This window comes from Vicia villosa, linkage group LG6 (genome assembly GCF_029867415.1).
Source record: "Vicia villosa cultivar HV-30 ecotype Madison, WI linkage group LG6, Vvil1.0, whole genome shotgun sequence".
NCBI lineage: Eukaryota > Viridiplantae > Streptophyta > Magnoliopsida > Fabales > Fabaceae > Vicia > Vicia villosa.
Window position 1 is genome coordinate 153267207 of NC_081185.1, and position 26826 is coordinate 153294032.

General features: G+C 34.2%; 3 protein-coding genes across 8 annotated transcripts; all 3 read right to left on the reverse strand.

Moving 5' to 3' along the window:
* Window positions 1–463: 463 nt before the first annotated feature.
* Window positions 464–4631, reverse strand: LOC131610580 (F-actin-capping protein subunit alpha). 2 transcript variants are annotated; one of them, XM_058882557.1, is made up of 11 exons: window positions 4408–4631; window positions 4211–4326; window positions 3935–4024; window positions 2803–2867; window positions 1835–1996; window positions 1629–1707; window positions 1465–1542; window positions 1202–1276; window positions 1087–1122; window positions 888–1002; window positions 464–829 (listed from the first exon to the last, which is right to left on the reverse strand). In XM_058882557.1, exons 1-10 carry the CDS (start codon window positions 4514–4516, stop codon window positions 895–897), a joined length of 918 nt encoding a protein of 305 aa, XP_058738540.1. In that variant the 5' UTR covers window positions 4517–4631; the 3' UTR covers window positions 464–829; window positions 888–894. The 2 variants fall into 2 exon arrangements, with proteins under 2 accessions (XP_058738540.1, XP_058738539.1); XM_058882556.1 differs by having other exon boundaries at window positions 464–1002; window positions 4408–4629.
* Window positions 4632–6179: 1548 nt separating this feature from the next.
* On the reverse strand, window positions 6180–11109 carry LOC131610582 (uncharacterized). Its single transcript, XM_058882558.1, has 7 exons — window positions 10726–11109; window positions 10511–10629; window positions 9907–9972; window positions 9610–9807; window positions 8307–8425; window positions 7294–7399; window positions 6180–6977 (listed from the first exon to the last, which is right to left on the reverse strand). Exons 1-7 carry the CDS (start codon window positions 10958–10960, stop codon window positions 6432–6434), a joined length of 1389 nt encoding a protein of 462 aa, XP_058738541.1. The 5' UTR covers window positions 10961–11109; the 3' UTR covers window positions 6180–6431.
* A 4212-nt stretch (window positions 11110–15321) lies between these two features.
* LOC131610583 (uncharacterized) lies at window positions 15322–20801 on the reverse strand. Of its 5 annotated transcripts, XM_058882559.1 has the most exons (8): window positions 20291–20799; window positions 19870–19947; window positions 19640–19782; window positions 19449–19519; window positions 19247–19363; window positions 18303–18398; window positions 15831–15923; window positions 15322–15721 (listed from the first exon to the last, which is right to left on the reverse strand). In XM_058882559.1, the coding sequence occupies exons 1-8, from the start codon at window positions 20714–20716 to the stop codon at window positions 15639–15641; spliced, it is 1107 nt and encodes a 368-aa protein (XP_058738542.1). In that variant the 5' UTR covers window positions 20717–20799; the 3' UTR covers window positions 15322–15638. The 5 variants fall into 5 exon arrangements, 4 of the variants coding, with proteins under 4 accessions (XP_058738542.1, XP_058738543.1, XP_058738544.1 ...); XM_058882560.1 differs by lacking the exon at window positions 19247–19363 and having other exon boundaries at window positions 20291–20798; XR_009286534.1 differs by lacking the exon at window positions 15322–15721 and having other exon boundaries at window positions 19247–19284.
* Window positions 20802–26826: the final 6025 nt, after the last annotated feature.

Sequence of the window (26826 nt, forward strand, 5' to 3'; positions counted from 1 at the left end):
ATTTTCATGAAACATCTAAAAACACTCTTAAAACATTTGTTGTCCCTTTCAAACCAGAATAAACTGCTAGTCATTTGTTTTAAATTAGTAAATAAACAAGTGCATGTTTGTTTAAAATGATTTTAGACCTTTCTTTTATATCTCTTACCATTCAAATATTTATATTACTTTAAAACCATTCATTCGATAAATTTATGTTGCTTTGAAATCCATTGCCCTCCAAGATCATGGTGTTCACTGACCTCTTCTCTTTATTAGGCCAACAATGCTTGGAGAACTGCTCCTCTTGTAACAACAAAACCGACAGTCCAAAGGAGCTACTGGTCTTCAAGATCTCCATCTTCCTCCTATTATTCTCCCTTGGTTGGGTCTTGGGGTGCCAAGCAAAAACCAGCCCCGGCAACAAGGACACCAGCAAAGCAAAATGATATTGTTAATTCAGTCAATTAAGTTACTCTACAAATTTGCAAAAGCTTATATATAATACTGAAGTGAAAACAAAAGTTATAGTGTAAAACAGTGATCCGTTACATTGCTAATGCTAAGTGACACCATTGGTTTCAAAACAATGTCAAACAACCTCCAGATTTTCTTCTAAAAAACCTGCTTTCTTGCTGCATTCTTAATTGTACCCATAAAAACTTCAATGGCTTGAGACATGTGTAACTCTTTACTGCTATACAAACAACGTCAAAAAGAATTACAGTACACTGGCACAGGGGACTCAGACAAGGGAGTGCGCTACAGAAAGCAAATGAGTGAAAAGAAAGTAACCCTAAGAATGATTGATAACTGACTTGATCAATTACATATGATGAATAACTGAATATATGGAGAATTTGTCGCCGTGTTCGACCAGACACAACCTCTATTGTTGTGTATGTGTGTATGTATTTACTTTCCAATGCCAAGTTCTTTTGAGATGTCTCTTGTCAAGCTAAATTGCAAAGTGTTGTGCCATGGAAATAAGGTGCGGGTGACTGGAAGCTTCCTCCGAAGATCCTGCAATTAATTATAATCAAAAGGCTTCAAAAATCAACACTACCCTAGGCTTAACAGAAATATGGGATGATATAATGGAGGTACCTTGAAAGTAGAATCAGGAAGATTTAGATATGAAGCCTGTCAAGTTATGGTCATTAGCAATGTTAACAAGAAAAAAGAGAGAATTATCCGAGCAGCAAGAATTCAAATTCAGAACCTCAAGAGAAGCAAGGTATTCTGTTTCATGGTGCCGAATAATGCTTGATATGGCAAGCGCACAATCCTCGGGGGCCTGAAAAAAAATGAAACATGAATAAATAATTGTTGTCTTTCTATAAATTCCATTTATATTCATAACTATAACTATATGTTATCATTTATACAAATGAGATTGCCAAAATATATGGGTGAACAAATAACTCGCTGATACATTAACACTTAATAAAATGAAAAATCAAAGAATGCTGATTTATGGTTAACCTGAAAAAGAGTTGCATCTTTGCATTCATGTTTTGTATCTAACTGCACATTTCCCTCCTCAAAATAATGGGCACCAACCTAAAAATAGGATAAAAATGATTGTTAACAAAAAGCTGTAAAGTATATCATTCAAATCAATGCATCAAATATTTACATAATATCACCTGCAGTTTCCCTTTTACTTCCACTGTTTGTTGTTCATCTTTGAAATCAATATTCCAAACTGAACACCAACTCCCATTGCTATAAATAAAAGCCAAAGAAAAAGTATACCAACATTATTAATACATTTCCTTACTGTATAACTAGTTAAATAGAAAGCAGCCGTCAAGAAGAACAGTTCAAACTTCATTCAACTAAACTCACACACCAGAAATTTTGTGGGCTATGCCTAGAAGCAGAAATCACTACGGCAAGCTCAAAATCAGAACCCGGTCCCTCTGCATCCTTTCCATTTACACAGTAGACAGAGCAGACACCTTTTGGATAAACTTCTTCAACATATTTAAGTATCTCAGCATCCAGACTGAATCTGCAATAAACAAATCCTGTGTTATGCAAGCAATAAAGTGTGAGAAAGATATCATATAGGCATGTGAAACTCAAGCTACTTTATTCAAGCGGTCAATATAGTTTTTTTTAATGAGAACGTATGTACAGCCAAATGCTCTCTCATTTTCTCTCAAAGTATTGATAAAAGAAAAGTTATTGTTCCAATTTACCTGTCGTTTAAAAGTCAAATTTTAATTATTGTATTCGGCAATTCAGTGTATCCTTATTTTAATCAAAAGAATTAATACAACAGAATTATGGAGAAATAAAATATTTGAGAGAAAAGATATATTTAAAAAATAAACAATTTAAATATAAATAAAAACATTAATTATATTTCTTAATCTGGGTGAGTCTCGGTCACTATCAATGGCATGAGTCTCCGGCTCACTTCTTGACCACAATAGGGTATACATTCTCAACAGAACAATTGTCAATATCCATAATTCATGATAGGACCTTGTAACTAACCCCCATCTAGTGGGAAAACTGAAAAGACTTGGGTAGTGGTTGTTTGTAGTGAAGATTGAAGAAGAAATTTCCTTAGTCAATCTACTGTGGACAATTTTGAAAGTCTGAGTCTATGCTGCTAAACATTGAGGATTAATAAATTACTAGCAACAGAAAATAAGAAGTTTATTTGAAAAGCAAATAAATTCATTGAAATCAAACACGAAGCTGTGTTTCACTAAAAAAACATTGTGCAGCTTACTTCGGTGAAGGACTAAACTAAAATCAAATAATCAGACATAAAACATTTCAATCATGCCAATTGCCGAGTATTACCGAAATTCTTCAATGTATGCAGATGCAAGTTCTTCATCCAGTGCAGGTCTCACCTCTTCACAAACCTGAAACATTTATTACAGTCATAAAACAACTGAACACAAAACAACTTACCGCAAATGCACTTGAGCCTACTTGTGACTAATGTCTTATTTGGCTACAATACCAAATCTTCATGTTTTGCTTTATCTCTTTACTTCCAACTATGATTTCTTTTAATTTAAATGTTTTAACAGAAAACGGACGTTCCACGTTCCAACAAGCAAGTTCAATAAGCAGAAAATTGAACCTTATAATACTTTCTTCACATACAAACGCATTATGTATAACCTTTGATTTGCTCCACCTTTATTTTACGATAAATGAATTGATGAAATAAAAAAGCAGCAAGTACGATAAGGTTCCTGTTTATTTAACCCAAACCTCAAGAAAGCTAAGTTAAGTGGAACTAAGGTCGGTATATACACAACTAAACTTATGTATCTTAACCATGCTGGTGTCCTAAAACAGATTTTTAAGAAATAGACTAGGGGCCTGTTTAAATTGACATAATTGAGCTTATCAACTGGCATAAGGTTTGTGATTCTATTTGGGAGAACTTTTGAAAACAACTAATTACATTTTTCATAAATTTTTTTCAGCATATTTTCACCAACATAGCTTATGAAAACAGCATGTAACATACACAAAAACAATCTAATTTAATTTTATCTTTTGTTATAGAAATAGCTTATGTACGCTTACACACAAGGACTTGTTCAGATAAGCGCTTTTGCTATATATTGCAAATAAGTTGTTTATCCAAATATGATTATTTTGGCTGATCCACCAAGGCTGATATAGAAAGAGAATGTAACTTAGTGCATGTTTGGATTCAGAAGATTTAAAACTATTGATTTTGCATATTTGGAGGTTTTTCAAGTAGGATTAATTTTGCTTCTAAAACTGATTCTAACTTGAAGCTAGAATTTATAACTCAAGTCTCCAAATCGATTTTTACACTCAAAGGTATTATTCAACTCACTTTCACATGAATTTACCTTAACATAAATCATTTTACTTGAAACTCATTTTAAACTAAAATCATTTCAATCAAAACCAATTTTCACCATAGAATCAAACACAGACTCACTTGTTTAACATGGTCAACTGTTGCTACTTGAGCAGTTCTAGGATCAAGAAACGCATTCTCCTCAAGCTCACCAAAGGAAGTAACCAGCACCTGCATGCAGGTTCCACAAATCAGTGATCTGTGAAAGAAACTACACATTGATTCATCATTCATACAATCATAGATACATAAACATAACACCGATCCAATTAACTGAAAAACAATACAATTAAAAAAATACGAAACCCTAGAAATTCAAAAAACAAGTTAGTTACAAGATGAGAGAAAGTTAGTTACGTCTCCGCTTCGGTCCGGCATTGGAAGAACAATGAAGTGCGATTTGTTGTAAAGAGGAAACGCTTCGGAAGCAGCTTCGTTGAACACACCATCGTCGTTGAGAATGGATTTCACATCTGAAGAAAAAACGGTTGAGTAAATTGAATTGTGAAAATCGAATAGAAAGGATTGGAAATGCGAGGAAGAAGAAAGAGAACCTTTGGCAACGTATTGAATTTCTCCGGGAGGGGAGTTGAGAAGAAACCATTTCGCGATTTCGACTTTTTGCTTCTCGCTGAGTTCAGATTCTTCTTCTTCTTCTGCCATTAACACAGTCTTAGAGGAAATGGAAAAAACAGAGAGTTACTTTTATTTTATTTTATTATTTTAGGGAAAAAAATCAAAGTATGAATGGAACTGAAGAATGAAGATCTGGTATCGAAATCTTGCATATATTTTTGAACGGTGGATTAGAGAAGGTTTGTAAATCAGGACCGTTGAGCATATGGGGTCCATTTAATGGGCCTAAGATAGATTAAATAATTAATAATAATTATAATTAATAATAAATAAACAAGTTTTGTCATTGGTTGTTGTGTGAATGTAGTGAGTGTGATCTGTAAAGTTTATGTTTGCCTGCCATGGAGTCCTACTTCTGTTCTGATCAAATTATTTTGGTCGACAATCACGCTTAATATTCTGTTCTACTTTATTGTTCAGTGAATCAATTGACAGAACTTACAAAGGTATAAAATTGGTTAGAAAATTATAAAATGAAATAAAAATATAGTTACATCACGATCTGAGTTTTTTGCAATCAGATGTATATGGATCATTCAATTTTCAAAGTGGAGATAATGAAAACTATGTTTAGGGCATTTGCTTTTTTTATTAACAAAATATAATATCTAAAGTTTAATGGATATGCATTGACAGTGTAAAATAGTTTTACACTGTCATCCAATAGAAAACAACCAATTTACCATGTCATTAAAACTTTTTAAAGATAAAAGTGTGATGGAATTGAATACATGGTTGTGATTGATTGACAGTGTAAAACTATTTTACACTGTCAGTGCATTACCCATTTTCTCTAATATCTAACTTAAAATACTTTAAATTTTATTTAAAGTCATAATATCATATGAATACAAAATATCTATAATAATGACTGATATTTGTCTACAACCAAAAAATAAAAAGAATAATATTTGTCCAAAAATCAGTTAGAGGTACGGTTAAATTTATTTTTTGTCCAAAATAAAGAGACAATTTGTTACCATAGAATATTTAGACCAAAATAAAAAGAGACAATAAAAATATTTTTTTGTCCAAAATAAAGAGACAATTTGTTACCATAGAATATTTAGACCAAAATAAAAAGAGACAATAAAAATAGTTTGAGAATTGTCATTTGAACACCAAAAATTTGACACCGTATACCAGATATTGGCTATACATTAATCAGAGATTGGCTGCACTCAAAATTTAAGACTACACTACTCCAATTCAACTGCCATACCACTATAATTTTCAATACCAGCGCCAATTCACTTGGCACCTGTGCCGCGCGTCGTTTGAATTTTTTTTGGTTTGAAAGTGAGATAGATTGGAAAAAAATTTAAAACATGGATTAGTTTGGGAATAAAATTGAAAATAGAGTTTAATAGTCATACACTGTCAGTGTAAAATTTTTTACACTATCAATGCATCACAACCACTCAATTATATTACTTTTTAAAAAATTAAAATAAGAGTCAAACAATTTCAACAAATTAACGGTTGTGATTCACTAACAGTATAAAACTTCTTTACACCGTCAGTGTATTACAATTAAATTCTTGAAAATATGGGTTATTTGAGTAAAAAATTCAGTTTTTGATCGACTTTTGTAATATTTAGGTAATATTCAAAAAAATATCTGATTGATAATTTTTTCAAGAAACTAAGACCAAAAAAATGCATTCAAGAGAGAAATAATCATAGTAACTAAAATAAAAGAAGACCAAAAATAGGTTAAGCCTAATAATAAAATATCACTTATTTCCTAAGTCAATGACCAATGCAACTTTTTCATGGTTTCATCGCGCATTAGGGACCAAGTGCAACCATATGATTCTACACTGCCTGCCTCTCAGAGTAATCATTACCAAACAGTCAAACTAATAAATTGACTATTTTAGTTACAAATTCTAATCAACTCCACTACGTTCAACTGTTTATCTAACAAAATTTACACAATCTACAGACTGTAATTCCACTGCTTCAATACATGAGCATCGAATAACTGGTTCCATGCATTTAAGGGACGTGTCTCTCTAAAGCCAGCAGAGTCCTTAGTTTCATTGTTACTCATAAATAATCCTCTGGCAGCAAAAGACATTAGTTCCATCTGATCCATATAACCACGCATCCTGTATGAGAAACCAACTTTCTTACTAGGAGACTGCTGATGCTGTTGAGAAACACCTGCATTTTGGAGGACAACTGGTTCTGGGGTCTGCATGGAATCATCATCAGCAGAAGATATAAAGTTATCCATTCCAAATAATTCCCAATCAACCTGCTGCAAGATTCCCGATGCCCGTTCCATGCTGTGTGGGGAGTGGTCTTTTAACCGCATTTCTGTTTCCATTGCTATACTGTCGACCTGGGCTTTCAGTTCATGCAACCGGTCACCAATTCTTGCCGCTACTGCATCATAAAGCCTTTTTCTTGGCACATCCGGGCCTTTCTCCATGTTGAGTATATCGTCAAAATTGATAGGATCGCCTACGATTACAGTAACCTAAACAATCCAGGCAAGTCAAAACAATAAGATTTAAGCTGAAAATACAATCAAAATTATCACATAAATAAAATAGAAGCGACGCCATGCAGAATCTGAATTCAGTCAGAACTAAAATTAACATGTTCTTCGAGGCAGTTAAAAGCAGACCCAAAACCAAGGGACAAAGAGAGCGGCATTACATTAAAAGCTAGAAATTTGGCCCCATCAATTATTTTAAACTTTGGAAGGGTCATAGACTGACAAAGGCTGTATTATTTCACTGATTTCCTATGTATTGATTGAATAGTTCAAAAAATGGGTCAAAAGTACGTACCCTCTTTCCAATTCTTGGAATGCTGGCACCTATTGGCATAATCTCCTGCATCCCTGTATGTACGAACGGGATAACAACAGGCATGCTATCTCCATCCAGGATAAACCTGATGAGGAAATTTACATTAGGAAATCTGTATTGTTCCATTGAAACATCAAATAGTAGAAACAAAGAAATGTAAAAAGTGAAAAATATTTAGAAATGAATCAATCTAAAGTTATTCTGTACTGGGAAATTACCATCACATTATGCCTGCCGCATATATACATATATACATAAATGGTTCCAAGTTTATTGAGTTATATAATACTAAAGAATAACATAACTGTGCATATCAGTTATAGATCTAAACATTGAAAAGGTTCAAGTTTATTGAGTTATTGGTTCCATTCAACTTCCTCCTTGAGTTAAGGTTATTTAAGAAAATAACAAAAATGTCGGTAAGTTTTGATAATACAGATACAATCTACTTCACTTTAAGAATTTATCAGCACTGTAACAACATAAGATATGTTGCATTAAAATACATGGTAAGGATAGGGGATATAAGGGTAGCTAGCGGGTTGGTTGGGGGAGTTAATGGGGTGACAAGGAGCCGAAGGTTTGATCCTCACCCTCAACATAAAAACTAACAATACTAACATTTGTCGTTTCAAATATATATAAAATTAGAGCCAGTATATAAAAAAAAAAAAACAAGTAGTGATTAATTTCAGAAATCGGTCATTAAAATATTGATTTGATTTAATACAAATAAAAGGACCAGAACAAACAATTAGGACAAAACTATTAAATTTTGCAATTCTGAATTTACAACGGGAAGAACTTCAACCCTTTGTAGAGAACAAACAATGTCTTTAGTCAACAATTTAATTATAATACTAAAGAATAAGGAAATAATTTTGCTATGAAACACACAAATTTTAAGAACTAACAACTACAATGACCTGGAATGGGCAAATTTTCTGTTAGTATTCTATTTCAAAATACTGTAGAAGATTGTTAGTTGTTACCTGGCAACACCTCTCTTGCAAGAGCCCATGGTTTTTCCACCGTCTCGAGAGCGACTACCTTCTGGGAATATGTGGACCCAACCACCATTGTTCAATTTAGAAAGAGCCATATCCATTCCCTACAGCAGAGATTAAGTAGATGAAATTAAAGTAGCATATATGTAGACAAGTTTCACATTGGAGGGATTGAAACCATATGTCCCTTTTCATATCTGTACGATAAAAATTTGCCTTCCTTACTCAAATATCAAAATTACATTATCCCTTATTTGTTCATTTTCTATTTTTCCGAGTTAAATTTCCATTGGAATGATTGCTAACATTTTTTACTATGATGAGGAGCTGCTTTCATTAGAGGGACAAAAAACGAATAGTAAAACAGATGATTACCATCCAGTTTGGATAGGTCAGCGGAAAGCAAGAGAGGAAGGGAATTATTCAACTGATACAAAATGATACAAAGGCTTTTGTTTGATGCTACTACAGAAAGCAGCGCCTCGAGATAAATTTAATAATTCAAGTCATAGCATAATAAAATAGTGTTATTAATAGCGGATTGCGGAAATGAGAAATAGCAGATAGCATGGCAGAAGCCGCAAAGAGGTTGAAATATAAATATTTGTATATAAAATAAAGTATGTTGCACACAAATAAAAGCTGCATAAACATAAATTAAAAAATTAATTGACATAAAACTCAAAATCTCAATATTTCAAACTAATAGAGCATGATGCATAGTTGCATACATTGCAGCAGAAAGCCAAAAACAGAAATTAAAAGTGACTTAAATCTCAAAATTTAAATAGTTCAAAATAACTAATAAGTGATAGTTCTAACTACCAATAAAAGATCTAATTAATCTCCTCTTCTCCAACATAATCATTATCCTCATTTTCAGCATATCCTTCAACTAAAGGTTTTGTACTTATTAATTTTTAAAAGATTTGGCCACCACTTCAGGTTTTGTAATTTTTTAATGTTTTAAAATGTCTGGCCACCGCTAAACACACAACTCTACTATTCTTAGGTACCTTTTAAACAATGCATCAAAATGTGCCGCTATTTGATATAGTGGAGTTGAAATATCGTATTGGCTCCCCCAAATTCCGATACATAATAGCGGTATAGAGGGGATATATCAGTTTTTAACAACACTGCTCCAAAAGCCACGTTATTGACAGAAGTTATTCATTATAATAGATTATTAAGCCTCATTTTGGATGATAAGATTGTTTTAGAACTAATCACCAAATATTAACAAATGTTGTCCAAGGTTATCAACAAATGTTCATTGGATCCATACCTCCTGATAAATTCCATCGCCCCTAGAAAGCGGCAAGACTTTAACCGATCGAAAGAATGCAGAAGTTACAGGGTTTTTAAAACATCTATCAGTTGCACAAAGTGTCCATCTGAGGTTTCTAGCATCCAAAAGAACTTGTGGAGGAAGTAGTGAAGCAATAACAAGTGGATCATCCATGGAGGCAACATGGTTGCTGACCTGAAAATTTAAAATTAAAAGCAAACAAGTCAAACTAAGAAAAAAACTAAACCCATCGATATTCATTTAGCACAATGCAGGGCTTGTAAGAGCACACACCGTAAGAAGAGGCTTTCCTTTAGGTCTTTCCAGCAATGCAGAGTGCAGTTTTTCCAATCCATACACCTGTTACTCCCATACATATAGCACTCAGATCAAATATCCAAGGAAGCACATACAATTCAAAAAGAGTAATCCGTGCAATGCCATATTTGTGAGACACTTATTTATACTTTTAGCTGTATTTTTCCATTTCTTCTTTTAAAACAATGCCAAACTTCCATACCAATGTTCAGAGAAAATCACAAAATATAAGACAAATTGCTGCATTTTTTTTTCCATCTCTACAAAGCTATGAAGTACAAACAGACACATACACGGACAACAGACACAACACCAGTAATAATTTGAAAATTGATTAAACTATATGTAATCACAAGTGTCTGTGTCGTATCAGCGTCAGACACGTCATTTTTCAGAGGTGTTGGTGCTAAAGAGCTACAATGACTCATGCTAACGTTGAAAGCATTGTTCAAGTTCAGGTTTACAAATTGTGATTACATATTCTAAAACTTTGAGCGGTGTCTAATAATTTTCAGAACTCGCCGTATCCTGGTGTCAACTATGAGAGAAGCATATAGTTGAATAATAATCATATTCATACCTGAACGCGGTTTAATCCGTTCATAAAAACGTGACAAACATTTCCAAGAATCGGAACAGCAACAGCTTGCATCATACGAAGAATAACTGACTCTTCTTCGGAACTAAAATCCCTACTCACTGTAGAAACATATGCATAAAAATTAAATCGAGTGCAAAACCTATTACCGTACATGAAATTTGAATTTCGAGAAAACAGGTGATTAAATGGAGTACCTCGTTTACGATAGAAAGAGGTGGAAGAAGGCAACGCATCTCTACGAAAATCGCGAAATCTGTTGAGCCATCGCTGAAGAGTGGAGGAGAAATAACCGTCGGCGTGAAGGAAGACGGTATGGTGATGGCGGCGGCGCCAATGTCGGTCGACGGCGACTCTGAAACGGTCCCTGAGCTGTAACTGCAGGGATCGCGCTTTGTTCTTCCAAACATCACCGAGATCGAGACGGTGCATCGGAGGCGAAAGTTGAACAAGTAGCAAGGCGCGAGTTTACGGTACGCAGCAAAATCTACGATGCTGGTTGATTTGTGTTTCTGAGGGGTCAGCCATTGCCGCCGTTTGCCTTGGAGAAGAATTACTTCGAGAGTTTTTTAGATTATTTAATTAATTATAGTAGTATTAGATTAGATTAGACTCTCTTTTTTTTGGGTTGATTCAAATTAGACTTTTTTTAATTACTTTTTTGGAATTAATTTTTAACTTCTTTAGAAATGTCATAAGTTATTATGTTCTGTTAGAGTCTCTTTAGTCAAAATAGTGATTGGTTATGATAATTTATAATTGATGGTTAATTTTAAATAGTTTATAACGTAAAGTTGACATTGATAGCTGATAAATTAATTTAAATGATTGATAAACTTAACAGTTCAACTAACTTATAAATTTATAAATATAAAATTATAAATTTATAAATGTAAAATGAAATAAAAGATACTTAATATATAATTATTTTAATTAAATTAAAATAAATTATAAATTATAAATTATAAAAATGAGTTTTTATTAAATAGTAAGGAGGAAAATACATAACTTGTTGTTCTCATTATAATTTTTTTTATATATTTATTTATTTTAAGTTATCTGATATATTAAAATACGAAAAAAAAAAATTTTTAATAATATCATTATTTATTTTTTTCAATTCACTTGATTACTTCACTAATTGAATTTTTTTAATTAAACATATTAGTCAACAAAATTTCTCAAATAATTAAGTTTTTTCATTAATTTTTAAACTATTCATGTTTTAAGCAAACAAAATTTTACAACATAAAACACTAGTCAATTGAATTGACGCCTATATTGAACAAATTAGAGGTTTAGCCAATTAAGTTAACATCTTTTATATGTCAAGTCAATTTAATTGGTGTCTATGTATCAACAATAATAAGAGGAGGCGTAAATCCATCTGGGTTTAATGTTTTGCAAGTTTTTTTAGTTAAAATAATGAACTCATTAAAAATTGAATATAGACTAATAATATTTAATTTAAATCGAATTACATATGATAATATTTTTTCCACTAACAAAAACGACTTGTTTGATCATATATGTCACTGACTCCACAATTCTTACGTACACTTTCTCGTACATGTCTATGTTAATTTACCCGAGGTCTTTGATACGGGGTCATTGGAGCATTATCATCACCAAATTCCCTAAGAAGTTATTGTAATTCTATGTAGTCTTGTGTCTACATTGGCGCATTGCCATAATTGAGTTCGTTGCCCATGTCAACGTAGTTGGGTTGTGTTCTTTGGGTTGATGGAGTTATTGGTGATCGGTTTGGTTAATTGAATCGCGACATTGGTGTGAATGTTTCGTTGAGGAAAGGAGAAATGGTTGTAATGGTGTTTGGTAGCCATATGTTTGTTGGATGTGTTGGTATTGTGATGTTAGGGTGTTTTGGCTATGGTAGAAAATGTTGGTGTCATATGTTATTTGGGTGTTTCGGCTATGGTAGGAGAATATGCTGGCGGCTTATGTTTGTTGGGTGTTTTGATAGTAATTGTGTTGTTGTTAGTGGTATGGATATGCTCTTGGTTTTGGGGTTGGGTGAGGGGCATGTATTGGTTGAGGGTTTGTGTGTTTATGTATTAGTAAATTTGTTAGGTAAGGTACTGTGTGAAGTGATTTGGTAATTTTATTAGGGGTTAGATGTTGTAGCTTGTTGTGTGTAAATGGTTTAGCGTGGGTCGTAATGTTACCTCATATTTTCGACACAAACGAATGGGAGGATTAATTATAATCTTGTAGTCATCTGATGTTAAACATATCACAAAAATGCATCATAAGGATGTTAAACGACAAATGTATACAACATGTGAAGATTACTGGCTTCTTGAAACCATCAACTAAAGAACGAAAATGAAACACTCACTCTAATCCATATGGTTGATGGATTACTGGTTATATGCTTCTTGAAACCATCAACTAAAGAACGAAAATGAAACACTCACTCTAATCCATATGGTTGATGGAGTTGCAACTCATTTTGGGTATTGCCTGTTAATATGACCATAAGAGGAAGACGGGATATACTCTGTAGATTAAAGTCTTTCCTCATCGAATTCAGATAAAGGTCAGGATTATTCCAAACACTTCAACCTTACAAGCTTCGTGCTTGGGGGTTTATGCAATTTTTATGTCTTCAAGTCGGGCTTGCAGGTGTTTAAACATTACATCCATATAGGTTTCGTGTGCCACAAACTTTTTCTCTTAAAGATCCGGAGATGTCGGGTTGGGCTGGATAAACCTAACACCAGGAAGGTTCAAGTACTCAGGTTGGACAAGTTGGATGCCATGATAAACACCCATCCATAACGATGAAGGAAGATATAAAGACATGCGCATCAGTTATGATATTATGGATGAGACCGTTACGGCTGCTGATCAGTGCATCTTGATGCACATTCTTCTACTATTGTAATTAGGCATTTCTATAGTTTTTTATTATTTTTACTTAGCTTGTTTTGATATTTAATTTTATTTCCGACTTTATTTGATTTTCGTACTTTATTTTCAGCAAAAATAGTTAATTGATACTACTATCTTTTATTGTTCATACCATAACTGGAGCTACGAGATGTCGTTTTGCGCGTTTTGATATGAGTTAGAAAGCTAATAGAAAGAGATACAAGCTTTATGTTGAAGCCAAAAGCTTATTCGGAGTGCAAAAGACTCGAATAAATCGTATTAGTTTCAGTCTTTAGAAAATAACTAGTTTTGGACTGGTTTTTATGTTTTCCGACCGGTTAGGATTAGAACCTGAATTCCTTGTCTCCTTTAAGCTAAGTCAGTCGCGGTACTGCTCACTCTCTCCTACTTACGTAATTTTTCTTTGTGCTAGACCATTCATGAAGAACTAATTCTTACAGTTAATTTGCTTAATCGTGTTTCCATCAGATTTTGAGGTTTTTACTTTTGTCAATTCAATTTTGTTTCTCTTTCAATTTTGTTCTTTGAAATTCAATTGCTTCATTTGTTATTTCCTGGAATAGTTTTGATTTAATTGGTATGATTACATCCCTAACTATAATCGCTTTTGACGTAGCTTTATCGTTAAATTGCATATGTTAAAATTGTGTTTTCTCAGTTCCTGGTTGTTTTAATTTGTTTGCTTTTTTCGGAAAATAAAAATGTCAATCAATTTTATATCCATTGCGCTTGTTAATCGATATTGGGATTGAATAGAGTACGAAGTCGCTTATGAAATTGGTAAGGTAGAATCCATGATAAGTCAAAAACTGAATCAGTAGATTGACTAGTTCATAAAATTATGTTAATCATTTGAAATTCTGTTTTAGATAACAATCAAACACCCCCCCCCCCCCCCCTAATTGTTTCAATTGTTGGTTACAATAATCAAGAGTCCTTGCGATACAACTCGAGTGTCGCTTCCCTAACTACAAATTTTTAATTATTCGTTTTTGACCCGTGTACGACAACAAATCAACTGCTAAGAGTGTTATTGAATTAAAAAGATGATGCAGGTAAAATTTTGGACCACCAACAATCATTCATCTCTCCCAAAAATTCGACAAATATCAAATTCATTATGTTTTGTGATCTCTCCTGACCAGCCTCGAGGGATCAATTAGATGATGTTTATTTGAAATAACAAGCATGTTTCTTAAAAATAAAAAAAAAGTGTAGCCTTGTGATAGTAGGATATAGCACTCATTAGATAGTTCTTTATATTGGGACTAAGTTGGTAATAGTGTTTTGGTAATTTAATTGATTTTATTTTTACAAATAAATACCTATTTTCAAAAAAAGTGAAAAATATTAAATTGACAATTAAATATTGCATATTTTATTGATTTTATATAAAAACTAAATTCTTTGTTATTTAGTTTTTTTTGGAAATCTTGGTATCCGGCCTTGCGACTGACTAATTCAAGATGGACCAATCCCACCGTCCACTAGCGGGGGCCCATGGACCTTGAGAGGAGCACACTCTCAAGACCCAAGCCTCCACCACTAGGCCAACCCTTGGGGGTTTTCTTTGTTATTTAGTTATTAGTAGACTATAGATCCTCTCCTTCCCTCCTTTTCTCTCCTTCACTAAAAATAAGTATAATAGAATTAGTGATATTAAAAAAATATTGATAAAATGAAGGGAAAAAATATTAAAATGAGATAAAGAGAAAAATGTGAAGAAAATAGTTGGAGAGAACAAATTGAAGAAGAAGATCTAACTTCCTTGTTAGTAATTGAATTATACATTTTTAAAGTGTGATACATACAATAGTTAAATATAAGAAAATTGATGCTTTGAAGACTTCGAGACTATGAGAGTGTTGAAGATGGAATTGACGAGTATGTAAATCATATGGAGGATGATTTTTTCGAAGGTGGATTGAATAATATCATAGATATCTAAAATAGTAGTTTTACAGTATGATTACTAATGTAGATTTAGATATCTATCAAATAATTGAACACATCCATCAATTTGACCTCTCAAATCCGAGGAAATCCCCTAATCAATCTGTACTGCGATCTAGCTTTCCATCATCTGTGTGAATCCCCTAATCAATCTGCACCGTGATCTAGCTTTCCATCATCTGTGTAACCTTTTGCGAATCTTCATATGTATAAGCTGGTAACGACGGTGTTGAGCATAGCATCAGCATATGAATATTTGATAATTTTGACTCTTAGAACCCACATTCAAGATGTTAACATCAACAGCAACCTCTCCAAAATCATCTACAAGAAAGGAAGTATCGATGACACAAGCAATGAAGTCATCCTTTTGGAAACAAAATATTTGAAGCTTTAAACCATAGGTTTCAGTCACTGGAAAACAAGATCAAACCTTCATATATAGTTCTTGCAACTTTTACATAGTCTGGTATTAGATCTCTGTATATGATTCCATTAGGCCTAGCATCCAGCACTACCAGAACCCCTACGAGAAATTAATTTTTGAAGCTATAGATTAATTATCCAAGCATCAAAAGTTGAGAGCAGTTAAACACAGTCCTTGCAATTTTTACATAGTTTGGCATTTTTAATTTTAAATTAGAATTTATACTAAATATAAGCAACATATCAATGACCTATATACAGTCATCTGTGGCACGGCAAATAACATGATATGAATAACCGATAATCATGTCAACATGGAATTATTATGGATACTGTACTACAGAAGTTAATCTTCCATGTTACATAGAAATATACATTTACATATTCACGTGATGTGTGAAGGACACAAAACAAGAAGAAAAAAGGATTTAAAAAAAGTGATTGTTTGTGTTATACTGTTCAAATCTGTATAATTGTACAAATAAACAAGGTTAGGAGAATCCATTTGTGAAGTTCAAAGAATATCACCAACTAGCTAGCAAACTATACATTAAATAAGGACAACTATCAAGATTCAAGATGGCATCAAGGCTCTAAGACAGCACTTAATTGCACATTTGTAGTTTAGACTTTAGACCAAGTCCTTGAGTCCTTTTGCGTTATTCTCTTGGGATTAAGATGGCTCAATTGGAGTCAGGTAATGATATCCTATCTTAGAGGAAGCATACTGACAGGAACTGAAGCTGAGATGGGATTAGGAAGCCGGACAACGGAGTTTGATTACGAGCTGTATTTGCAGGGGGAAATTGTGTCAGAGAAGAGATCTGTCTGTCCAATAGCAATAGCCATACCCTAGATTTCCTAAGGTAAAAGACACCCCCTTCAGCTCTCCCCACCCTCCACATATTCATGTTCCCTTGCACAATTCTCAGCATCTGTATTTTTAATTACCGTAATGTGGAAAGGTCTCTTGTGAAAGACTTCTTCCCCAGACAGATTGGATGGTAGCCAAACTTCAAATCCAGCTTAAAAAACAACTGCTCCACCTAATTCATTGAACAATTCTTAAACTATCAGATTCTGAGGGCTTGATAGTTCACAAACAGACTCAATTTCCCATCTTTCTTTTTTTACGAGAATAAGTGTGCTGGAATAAGGGCTAGACTTGGTCTTATCATCTCCCATGGCTAACATATTATGCACATACTTCAATTTCTGCCTTGTGACTTGTGACAATAAGGATACCTATAAGGTTGAATTTTGAGAACATAAGCTCCCTCTTTCAAGACTATTGCATGGTCTGATAGTCACATTCCCTTTTTGGTGAGACTAGATTAGTCTCTTTAACCAACTTCCTATAGTCTACTAGAAGCTCCTTGATGCTATTAGGCACTGAACAGAACTCATCATTCCTCTTGGAATTTGGGTCAAGTTTAACACAACCCCAACAGTTAGCTCACGGATCTCAGAGAAGGGTTGGTAGCAAAAGTCAAAAGATGCTAATCTAAAAACCAAATGGGGCATTTGAACTAGAAAAGGCAGTTGACAGATGTAATGTCATAGGTGGTTAAGGAGGAAGTGCTCGAGCATCATGAGAAGAATCCCCGTAGCAAAGCTTAATTAATAGTTTAATACAAGCCTACCAAAAATCAAAGGGGCAAAAAGAAAGGAAAAAAAGGGAGAAAAGTGCTATAAGTCTGGGGAGTCAGAGAGATGCGAGGCAATGAATTCGAGAATGAACTGCATATTCTCTTCAATGATTTCTCCAACATGAATGTTCTTCTCTACCGTGATGGCATTAATCATCATAGCTTGGTCAATTATCCATGCAACTGCAAGACTAAGGGGTCATAAAACTAGTTTGTGCAATGTGGTTAGATTTAAGTTAAGAGGACACTTTGCAAGTAACCACAATTACCACAACAGTATATTAAAGATGATGCAATAAGGGAATATAACACTGCAAAGAATCAGATTCCTCTTTTACACAGAAGATTGAAATTTTAGGCTCCATATAAGCCAGTTACTCAATGAATTTAACAAGAGGAGTTTAGTGGTAAGAGTATGATTTTGTAACCTCGGGGGATAGAGTTCAAATCCTCTCGGAGACAGTTGTAAAATGGTCATTAATGTCCTTTTAACTAGTAATTTATCTCTTCCCCAGTTTTATTTATTTCTTTAAAAAGTACTACAACACCTAATCCAAAACTGAAAAATAGGAAAAATCAGCACCAGATAACATTGCTTACCTCCATACTTGAGGCTCATATCTCTAAGGTATCAATATAAATTTTCAAAAGGACACAAATCACAACAATAATAAAAATCTTTGCACATGTTAATGACTCTTTGCGTGATGGATAGGTTGATTCAATTACTGATCATAAAATTTAACACAAAACTTAAGAGTATGTCAATGCACAAAACTTATGAAAAGCAAACAAACTTAATGCAGTTATGATAACTTTACGGAGGGTACCTGGTGCCACCCAAGATTTAGACGAACGGTCAGGCAAAGGAGCCAGCCAGAGAATATTTCGCAAGTTCATTGAATCATCATATGTCACATTGGAACCTGGAAGAATTGGAAAGATCTATCACAACTTTAAAAAGTTGAGAATTTAAAGAAAATACAACAATAAATTTACGTTTATAGCATTTGCAAGAACCTCTTAACATTGGCAAGAAAAAGTTCTGTCCTCTCTCTTTGATGGATATGTTAGTTGAGGGATATAGACTTTGCTGGTTAGTTAGGATTAGTTGTAACAGAGATAGTCAGAGGTAACAAAGGTAGTATTTTTAAGAGAATCGGGGCCTTAGGTCACAGATTTTGTGATAGGGACATGGATACTCTGAGGTATTGAAGTCCAACATTGAATAGTATGAGATGATCTGTAGATTATTTCAGTGACGTGAATCTTCCTCCTTGACAGCTATTCAGTGAGGGTTTCCCTAATTCTAGGATGTTGATGATCTTGATCAAGATTATTTATGACTTATGTAGTTAGAGGTAGACTATATGACAACTAGCTTAGAAGGCAGAGCTTTCCGGTTCTTGCATGCTTATGATATTGGCTAGGATTAGTTATGACTGACGTAGTTAGAAGTAGATTATGATGTACATAAATAATAGGAAGGGGTGATAGGGCGTGATGCTATTCATTTTGAAAAAAAAATTGGATCCTTTTGGCAGCGAAATTGCTGATCCTCAAAGATTTATGAGTTGTATTTGAAATCGAGGAATTCACTCCTCTTTCTAGTTCTAGTTATAAAATACAAGACCTCCATCACTCCCCAACTAGTCCTAACACACTAGTGAGGCCTAAATCCTCTTACTTTAAGGTGGGAAAGACATCGTGACTCTTTCTTAAATTATTCTCATTATATCTCATCTAATTTCACCTTTCTCTTGCATAAACTTACTAAAGCCGTGTTGACTTTCCATTTCCCACACCAGGTGCCTCCAAAAATTACAAAGCAATCTAAAAAGATCCAGAGAACATAACACAACAGAATTTCCAAAGCAGGACCTACTAGTACCTACATTTTTTAAGCTTATCAGAGATGAAAGAAAATTGAACTAAGCATAAGATAACATCTGAAAATGTGGTGATAGCAAATGTACCTATCTGACAATAGCCCATGTTGTACGGAAACACTTGTTTATTATATGCCGGGAATTCCCTTGCATGGAATCTGCCAAATATAAATAAATTGCATTCTTAACTCAACTAAGATAAACATTTCAACAAAGTGAGCTATATATAATCATCAGAGAAAAGTATCTGCATCACTAACTAATACTTATCAACATACAAGATACCAAGTCTTCCAGAATCTCTGGTTAGAAAGAGATGACCATGGAATAGATCAAATCTGCTCAAGGCAACATCAAACCCAACAGAAGGACCCCGATCAACAATGAGGTCAAACAAAAACTGCATATACATGTTCAGTTCCTGCAATCATATAAAGACAAATGCAGCATCACTATCAGCACCCTCTCCTTCACCCATCGAAACTATTTTTGAGAATTGAGAACAAACCTCAGAAATAAAGCGTCTTCCATATGGAGTTCTGGTGAGCTGGCATCGGTTTTTGCTTGATCCCTCAATACTAGGTACCTGCAATTCGTAAGTATCCAGCAATTTAGTTCCTCAAATTTACAAAATAACAAATTAGTTGTACAACAACCACAACAATTAAGTCTCCGCCATAATGTTCTATTCAGAATCATGTTTCTATTCAAATCGTTAATCTAGAGACCTTTCTTAATAATTTCTTTTATAGTCTTTCTAGGTATTCCTCTACCTCTAACGGTCAGAGATCATTTTACTCTACTTGCCATTTCGAAGATTTGAGGACAGTTCAATTCAATTACAATTTACAGAACTAGAATAGTGATTTAATCTATCATAACAAATAGCGTAAGTATAATTGTAAATAGCTATTAGGTTTGTAACTAACTGGGATGACGGTTGGGTCAAGAAGGCGATGAATGGCGGCAGGATCACCACTGGAATCAACTGCGAGACGAGCAAGTTCCAAAACGGATTCTGGCGGCCACCAAATCATATCATTCTCGTGTCTCCGATTTGGTACGACGAGTTCGGTCCGGAACAATTTCCGATGACGAGGAGAATCGGTAACGGTTGGAGAAAACGGGACGAGAAATTTGAGGCATGAGTTGAGTTTGCGTGCTATGACGGGATTGACGGGTTTGGAGAGAGGTTTGGGGCCGAGAAGGGATAGTAAGTCGGAGGGAGTGGCTTTTGGGATTGAGATGGAGGAAGATGGAAGAGGAAGAGGGTTAGGATTTGAAGAGAAAGATGAAGATGATGTAACGGAAAATGAGAGGAAAAGCGCGAATCCAAAAACTGAGGAATGTCTCATTGGGATTCACCCGGTAAAAGAGCAGAGCACCACCTCACTCACACTGTTTTAGGCCATGTATTTTATTGCCGTTTTTCAAATAAATTAAAATTAGAGAAGATATATTACATTTCTCCCCCTCCAAATGGTTGCACTTTTTTTGGATCCATTTTAGAGATATAAAATTAATTCAGAGTCATTTTGAAGAATGATTTTAAGAAATGATTTTAAGGTATTTGGGTGATAAAAAGTAGAATTAGAATTATTTTATTTGAAGTTAGAATTAGTAAATTCTATCTCTAAAATTGATTGGATTGTAACTTTATAATTTTTTTGAGTTATTGAATTGATGAAATGTGTCGGAATATATAGTGGAAAGAAATGATATGAGATTTTATTGTTTGAATATTTGAAACATAAAAACTAAAGAGATTTAGGTTATATAAAATAATATTGAAATTTATAAATAGTTAATTTGGGTAAAAGTAAAAAACAAAACTAAGATTCTACATTATTTTATCATTTATATTTTTATTTAAAAAGTTCTAGTCCTTATATAAATTATTTATAAAAAACAATTTTAAAATCTTATATTTAAAATTAGGGTGAAATTCGCTTTACCTCTTAGTAATATATATTTTTTAGTTATCCCTGTTAAAAAAATGTATTTGAATTACCTTCATAAGCGTATAAATTTAACACCAAATCTGAGGGAAATCAAACAAAAAAATGTTACAGGAAATAAACTTTACACCTATGGGGCAAAAGATATAGTATTTTCATATTTTACGGGGTGTTTGAAAAAAAATACAGGGAAAAACGAATTTCGCCTATAATACACTTTTTATTTTTTGTATATTTAACCCTTAAAATTAAAAAACCTCATATATGTTGAAATTTTGATTTCTCTATAACAGATGGAGCGATCTATTGTTATATTTAATCACTTCTAATTAAATCGGTGTGAAGATAAAACCAATTCGTCTAATGGTCATTAATCCCTTCAGATTAAATCGGCATGAAGGTAAAATCGTTATGTCTAATGGTCACTTCCTCCCATACTAACAATTTTGATAAATATGTTGCTCTTTGTTGTTAAATTATAATACCTTGTGTCGAAAGATTTGATTTTATTTAGAAGTGTGAAAACAGTTTGTTACACACAGATTTGTTTTAGATCTAGATAGATTTAATTTAGATTTAAAATAGACTAGATTTGATTTAGTTCCAAATTAGGTATTTTTGACTTTTATAGTTTTGGGCTTTAACTCAGGAAGCAAGCTAACATAAATTTATAAATAGGGAGTAACCCTTAATATCTAGTAATCAAGTCAAAAGGTTGTATTTACAGAATTTGCAGTTGCTAGTGAATAACAAGTTTTCCACAGTTTGTGGGCAGAGAGTTACTCTGCAGTAACATTAATCTATTTTCTTCTTTAAATTTCTGTTCTCTTTTAATTATTATCGTGTGGTGATAACAATCTTGTTCATCAAGATTGATAGAAATTCATCACAGGGTTTTGGTGGGTTTCCAACATCTGGTATCAAGGGCTCCGGTTTATCAATCAAGGGAAGAAGAAGAAAATTACGATGGTGGTGAATTATAAGAATGGAAATTATCCAGCAAGTCTACCAATTAGATAACTATGAGAATTGGTTCTATTCATGTGTCAAGGTCTTTGGGATCTTGTAAAGGATGGAGTAGAAGAACTTGAAGAAGACGCTTCAGCAGAAGTAATAGAAGAACACGAAGAATTAGAGAAGAAGAGTTATAAAGCACTCTTTATAATTCATCAATGTCTAAGTCCAGACAACTTCGAAAAGGTTAGTGACTATGAATCTGCAAAAGAAGCTTGGGAGATTCTTGAAAAATATTTTGGAGACGCTGATAAGGTGAAAGAGGTGAGGTTACAAACTCACAAAAGAACGTATGAACTGCTTCAGATGGAAGATAATGAAAGCATAACTAACTTATTCACTAGGGTTGCGAAACTAGTGAATCAAATCAAGATATGTGGAGAAACGTTAACAACAAGAGTAGTTGTTTCAAAGATCTTAAGGTCTTTGGCCCCTAAGTTCGACCACGTGGTGGTAGCCATAGAAGAGTCAAAGGATTTGTCGAAATTGACAAAGGAATAGCTTCAAGGGACGCTTGAATCTCATGAACAACGAATGGCTGGAAGAGTAACAAGCATGTCGAATAGTGATGTGGCTTTGCATGTTCAATCGACAAACAAAGGCAAAGGAAGTTGGAATGAAAATAAAGGTAGAGGTGGCTACAACAATTCGACAGGTCGAAGTCAGCAAGAAAGAAACTGGTCTAATAAAAAAATCCTCATACCAAAGCAACCAAAGAGGTGGTGGTCGAAAGCCTGACAAGAGTCACATTCAGTATTTCAATTGTCAGAAGTATGGTCACTATTCTACAAAGTGTCTAGAAAAGAATAAGGACCAAGAAAGTGATGCAAAGTTTGCAAAATAATAAGAAGAAGAAGAGATGATGTTGACAGTCACAACAAAAGATGAAGATAAATTCAAGGACCAATGGTACTTGGATTCGGGATGCTCATCACACATGTCTAGAAGGAAAGATTGGTTTGTCAACATAAAGCCCTCAATGAAGAACATGGTGAAATTCGCAAATAACAATACTTTAGCAGCTGAAGGTATTGGAGACGTACTAATTATGAGAAAAGATGGAAAAAGGTCAGTAATTTCCAATATGTTGTACATACCAGGCATGAAAAGCAACTTGCTAAGCATTGGACAGTTGGTCGAAAAGAACTACAAAGTATCCATCTAATACAAGATGATGAGAGTCATCGACGCAGGTGGAAAGTTAATCTTGAATGCCCCTATATCTCAAAATAGAACCTTCAAGATCTAACTCGATGTGATGGAGCACAAGTGCCTTTCGGCTGCAGCTAGCAAAGATGAATGGATGTGGCACTATCGACTAGGTCATCTCAACTTCAAAGACATCAAAGACTTGAAAAGAAAGAATATGGTTTCAGGACTGCCAGAAATCGACATTCCAAATGAGGTATGTGAGGAATGTGTGCAGGCGAAGCAGCACAATAATAACTTTATCAAGGATGCATGAAATAAGTCGAAGGATATTCTCGAAATCATATACTCTGATGTATGTGGTCCTATCCAGGGGGATTCGAATGGAGGTAACAAATACTTTGTTACATTCATATACGATTTTAGTTGAAAATTGTGGACTTACATGATTAAGAAGAAAAGTGAAATGATCGAGGTATTTGTCAAGTTCAAATCGATGGTCAAAAGACAAAGTGGGACAAAGCTCAAGGTTCTGAGAAGTGATGGTGGTGGAGAATATGTGTCGAAAGACTTCGACATATTATGTGAGAAAGAATAGATTGTGCATGAGGTGGTGTCACCCTACACTCCACAACAGAATGGAATCGCAGAAAAGAAGAATCGAACCATCATGAATATGGTGAGAAGTATGTTGAACAGAAAGCATTTACGTAAAGATTTTAGGGTGAAGCAGTGTCGACCACAACATATATTCTGAACAGATGTGCGACGAAGAAGTTAGAAGGAATTACTCCAAAAGAATGTTGGTCTGCTGTAAAGCCTAGCTTGAGTCATCTGAAGGTATTGTGATCTATAGCACATAGACATGTGCCAGATCAGTTGAAAAGAAAACTTGATGACAAGTCGATTCAGATGATCCTAATAGGATATCATTCGACTGGAGGTTACAAGTTGTTTGACCCAATGAATAAGAAAGTTGTGATCAGCAAAGGCGTGATCATAAATGAACTTAAATAATGGGATTAGACTGAAAAATGTCAAGAAAGGTTCAGTGGGAATCTTACTCGAAGAACCAGAAACTCAAGTCGAAAGAGAAGTTCGACAAGAGGAGGTTAAAGATCAACCAAATACAAGCTGACCTCAGAGAACTAGACACATGCCTGCAAGGTTGCAAGAATGTGTGATACATCAGATGATGTAGTCAATGATGAAGGTGAGTTGGTACATTACGCCTTCTACGCATATGTCGAACCCGTTAATGCAACTGAGGCATTGAAGGATTCAAAGTGGGTGAAAGCTATGAATGATGAAGTGAAGTCCATCGAAGACAACAATACTTGGCCACTTGTCGAATTGCCTCAAGGCAAGATGGCAATTGATGTGAAGTGGGTATACAAGGTGAAGTGTAATCTCAAAGGAGAAGTGACTCGACACAAGGCAAGGCTTGTGGCGAAAGGATTTCTTCAAAAAGAAGGAATTGACTTTGATGAAGTATTTGCACATGTAGCCAGGATCGAAACAATCAAGTTGGTTGTTGGTCTAGTAGAAATAAACAGTTGGCACGTATGTCAGATGGACGTGAAGTCTGCATTTCTAAATGGACCCATTAGACGAAGAAGTCTATGTTGCACAACCAGTTGGGTTTGTGAAACAAGGCGAAGAGAGAAAGGTGTACAGACTATATAAAGCTATGTATGGATTGAAACAAGCTCCAAGAGCTTGGAATAAGAAAATCGACGGTTTCCTAAGGGAGAAGGAATTTGTGAAGTGCACAACTGAGCATGGAGTATATGTAAGAAGAAACAATAGTGAATTGCTTATATTATGCCTCTATGTCGATCATTTATTGATAACAGGTAGCTGCAAGTAAGAGATCGAAAACTTCAAAGGTGATCTCAGCAAGGAATTCGAAATGTCAGATCTGGACAACATTTCATATTTCCTTGGTATCGAATTCTACAAGAGTAGTATAGGCTTGATGATGCATCAAAGAAGATATGTGAGTGAAATTCTCAAGAGATTTGAGATGGAAGACTGCAATTCGACTTCGACACCTGCTGAAACAAAACTGCAACTGTCGAAGAACCCAGATGAAGATGATGTCGACCCAACCCAATATAGAAGACTTATTGGGTCACTAAGATACCTTTGTCACACAAAGCCTAACTTAGCATACAGTGTAGGTATGGTAAGTATATTCATGTAAAAACCAAAGGTATCACACCTAGCAGCGGCGAAGAGGATACTGAAGTATCTAAAAGGAACGCTCAACTATGGCATTTTATTTCATGCAGCTGATAAAGGAAAAGAATGCAAGTTAGTTGGGTACACTGATTTGATTTGGTGTAGTGATGTTGAGGATCGAAAATTCACGGCAGGTTAAGTGTTTATGCTAGGTGGTGCACCGGTTGCTTGAAGTTTGAGAAAGGAACCAGTCGTGGCATTATCATCATGTGAAGCAGAGTACATAGTTGCTTCTCTTTGTGCATGTCAAGCAACATGGATGGTGAACTTGGTCGAAGAGATAACAGGTAAAGATCATGGAGCAATTACCATGAAGATCGACAGCATGTCAGCTATCAACCTGGCGAAGAACCCGATAGCGCATGGTCGAAGCAAGCACATCGAAATGAGGTTCCATTATCTTCAAGAGCAGGTAGCAGATGGGAAGATGAACTTGAAACACTGCAGAATTGAGAATCAGATTGCAGATATCATGACGAAGGAAGTGTTGGTTAAAGTGTTCAGAAGACTAAGAGCTATGATGAACATAGATAGCTTAGACACAATGAATTAGGTGGTGTGTTAAATTATAATTCTCTGTGTCGAAAGATTTGATTTTGTTTAGAAGTGTGAAAACAATTTGTTACACACATATTTGTTTTAAATTTAGATAGATTTAATTTAGATTTAAAATAGATTATATTTGATTTAGTTCCAAAATAAGTATTTTGAGCTTTTTATAGTTTTGGATTTTGGCTTAGGAAGCAAACTAATCCAAATCTATAAATAGGGAGTAACCCTCATTATTTAGTAATCAAGTCTATTAAATTGTATTTAATTTGCAGATACAAGTGAATAACAAAGTTTTCTACAGTTTATGGACAAAGTGTTACTCTCCTAATCTCTTTTCTTCTTTAAATTTCTTTTTTCTTTTCATTGTTATCGTGTGGTGATAACAATCTTGTTCATCAAGATTGATAGAAATTTATCATAGGTTTTGGTGGGTTTCCAACATTTGTAACCAACCATCCTAAGTTGGTGTTGATTAGTTTTTCAGCTAAGGTTTCTCAATTTAAATGATTGGGATAAACCACCACTTAATGTGTTATGGTTAAAGCTTT

What these genes read in the sequence shown, in the direction of transcription:
- LOC131610580 (XM_058882557.1), bottom strand. Translation starts at nt 4,516, where the DNA reads ATGGCAGAAGAAGAAGAAGAATCTGAACTCAGCGAGAAGCAAAAAGTC. An exon ending in TGCCGGACCGAAGCGGAGAC is followed by an intron (nt 4,025 to 4,210) that starts GTAACTAACTTT and finishes ACCTGCATGCAG; the next exon opens with GTGCTGGTTACTTCCTTTGG. An exon ending in AATACCTTGCTTCTCTTGAG is followed by an intron (nt 1,123 to 1,201) that starts GTTCTGAATTTG and finishes ATAACTTGACAG; the next exon opens with GCTTCATATCTAAATCTTCC.
- LOC131610582 (XM_058882558.1), bottom strand. Translation starts at nt 10,960, where the DNA reads ATGCACCGTCTCGATCTCGGTGATGTTTGGAAGAACAAAGCGCGATCC. An exon ending in ACGGATTAAACCGCGTTCAG is followed by an intron (nt 9,973 to 10,510) that starts GTATGAATATGA and finishes TGGGAGTAACAG; the next exon opens with GTGTATGGATTGGAAAAACT. An exon ending in TGCAAGAGAGGTGTTGCCAG is followed by an intron (nt 7,400 to 8,306) that starts GTAACAACTAAC and finishes TTTCCTCATCAG; the next exon opens with GTTTATCCTGGATGGAGATA.
- LOC131610583 (XM_058882559.1), bottom strand. Translation starts at nt 20,716, where the DNA reads ATGAGACATTCCTCAGTTTTTGGATTCGCGCTTTTCCTCTCATTTTCC. An exon ending in TTGACCCAACCGTCATCCCA is followed by an intron (nt 19,948 to 20,290) that starts GTTAGTTACAAA and finishes TACGAATTGCAG; the next exon opens with GTACCTAGTATTGAGGGATC. An exon ending in GAAGACGCTTTATTTCTGAG is followed by an intron (nt 19,783 to 19,869) that starts GTTTGTTCTCAA and finishes ATATGATTGCAG; the next exon opens with GAACTGAACATGTATATGCA.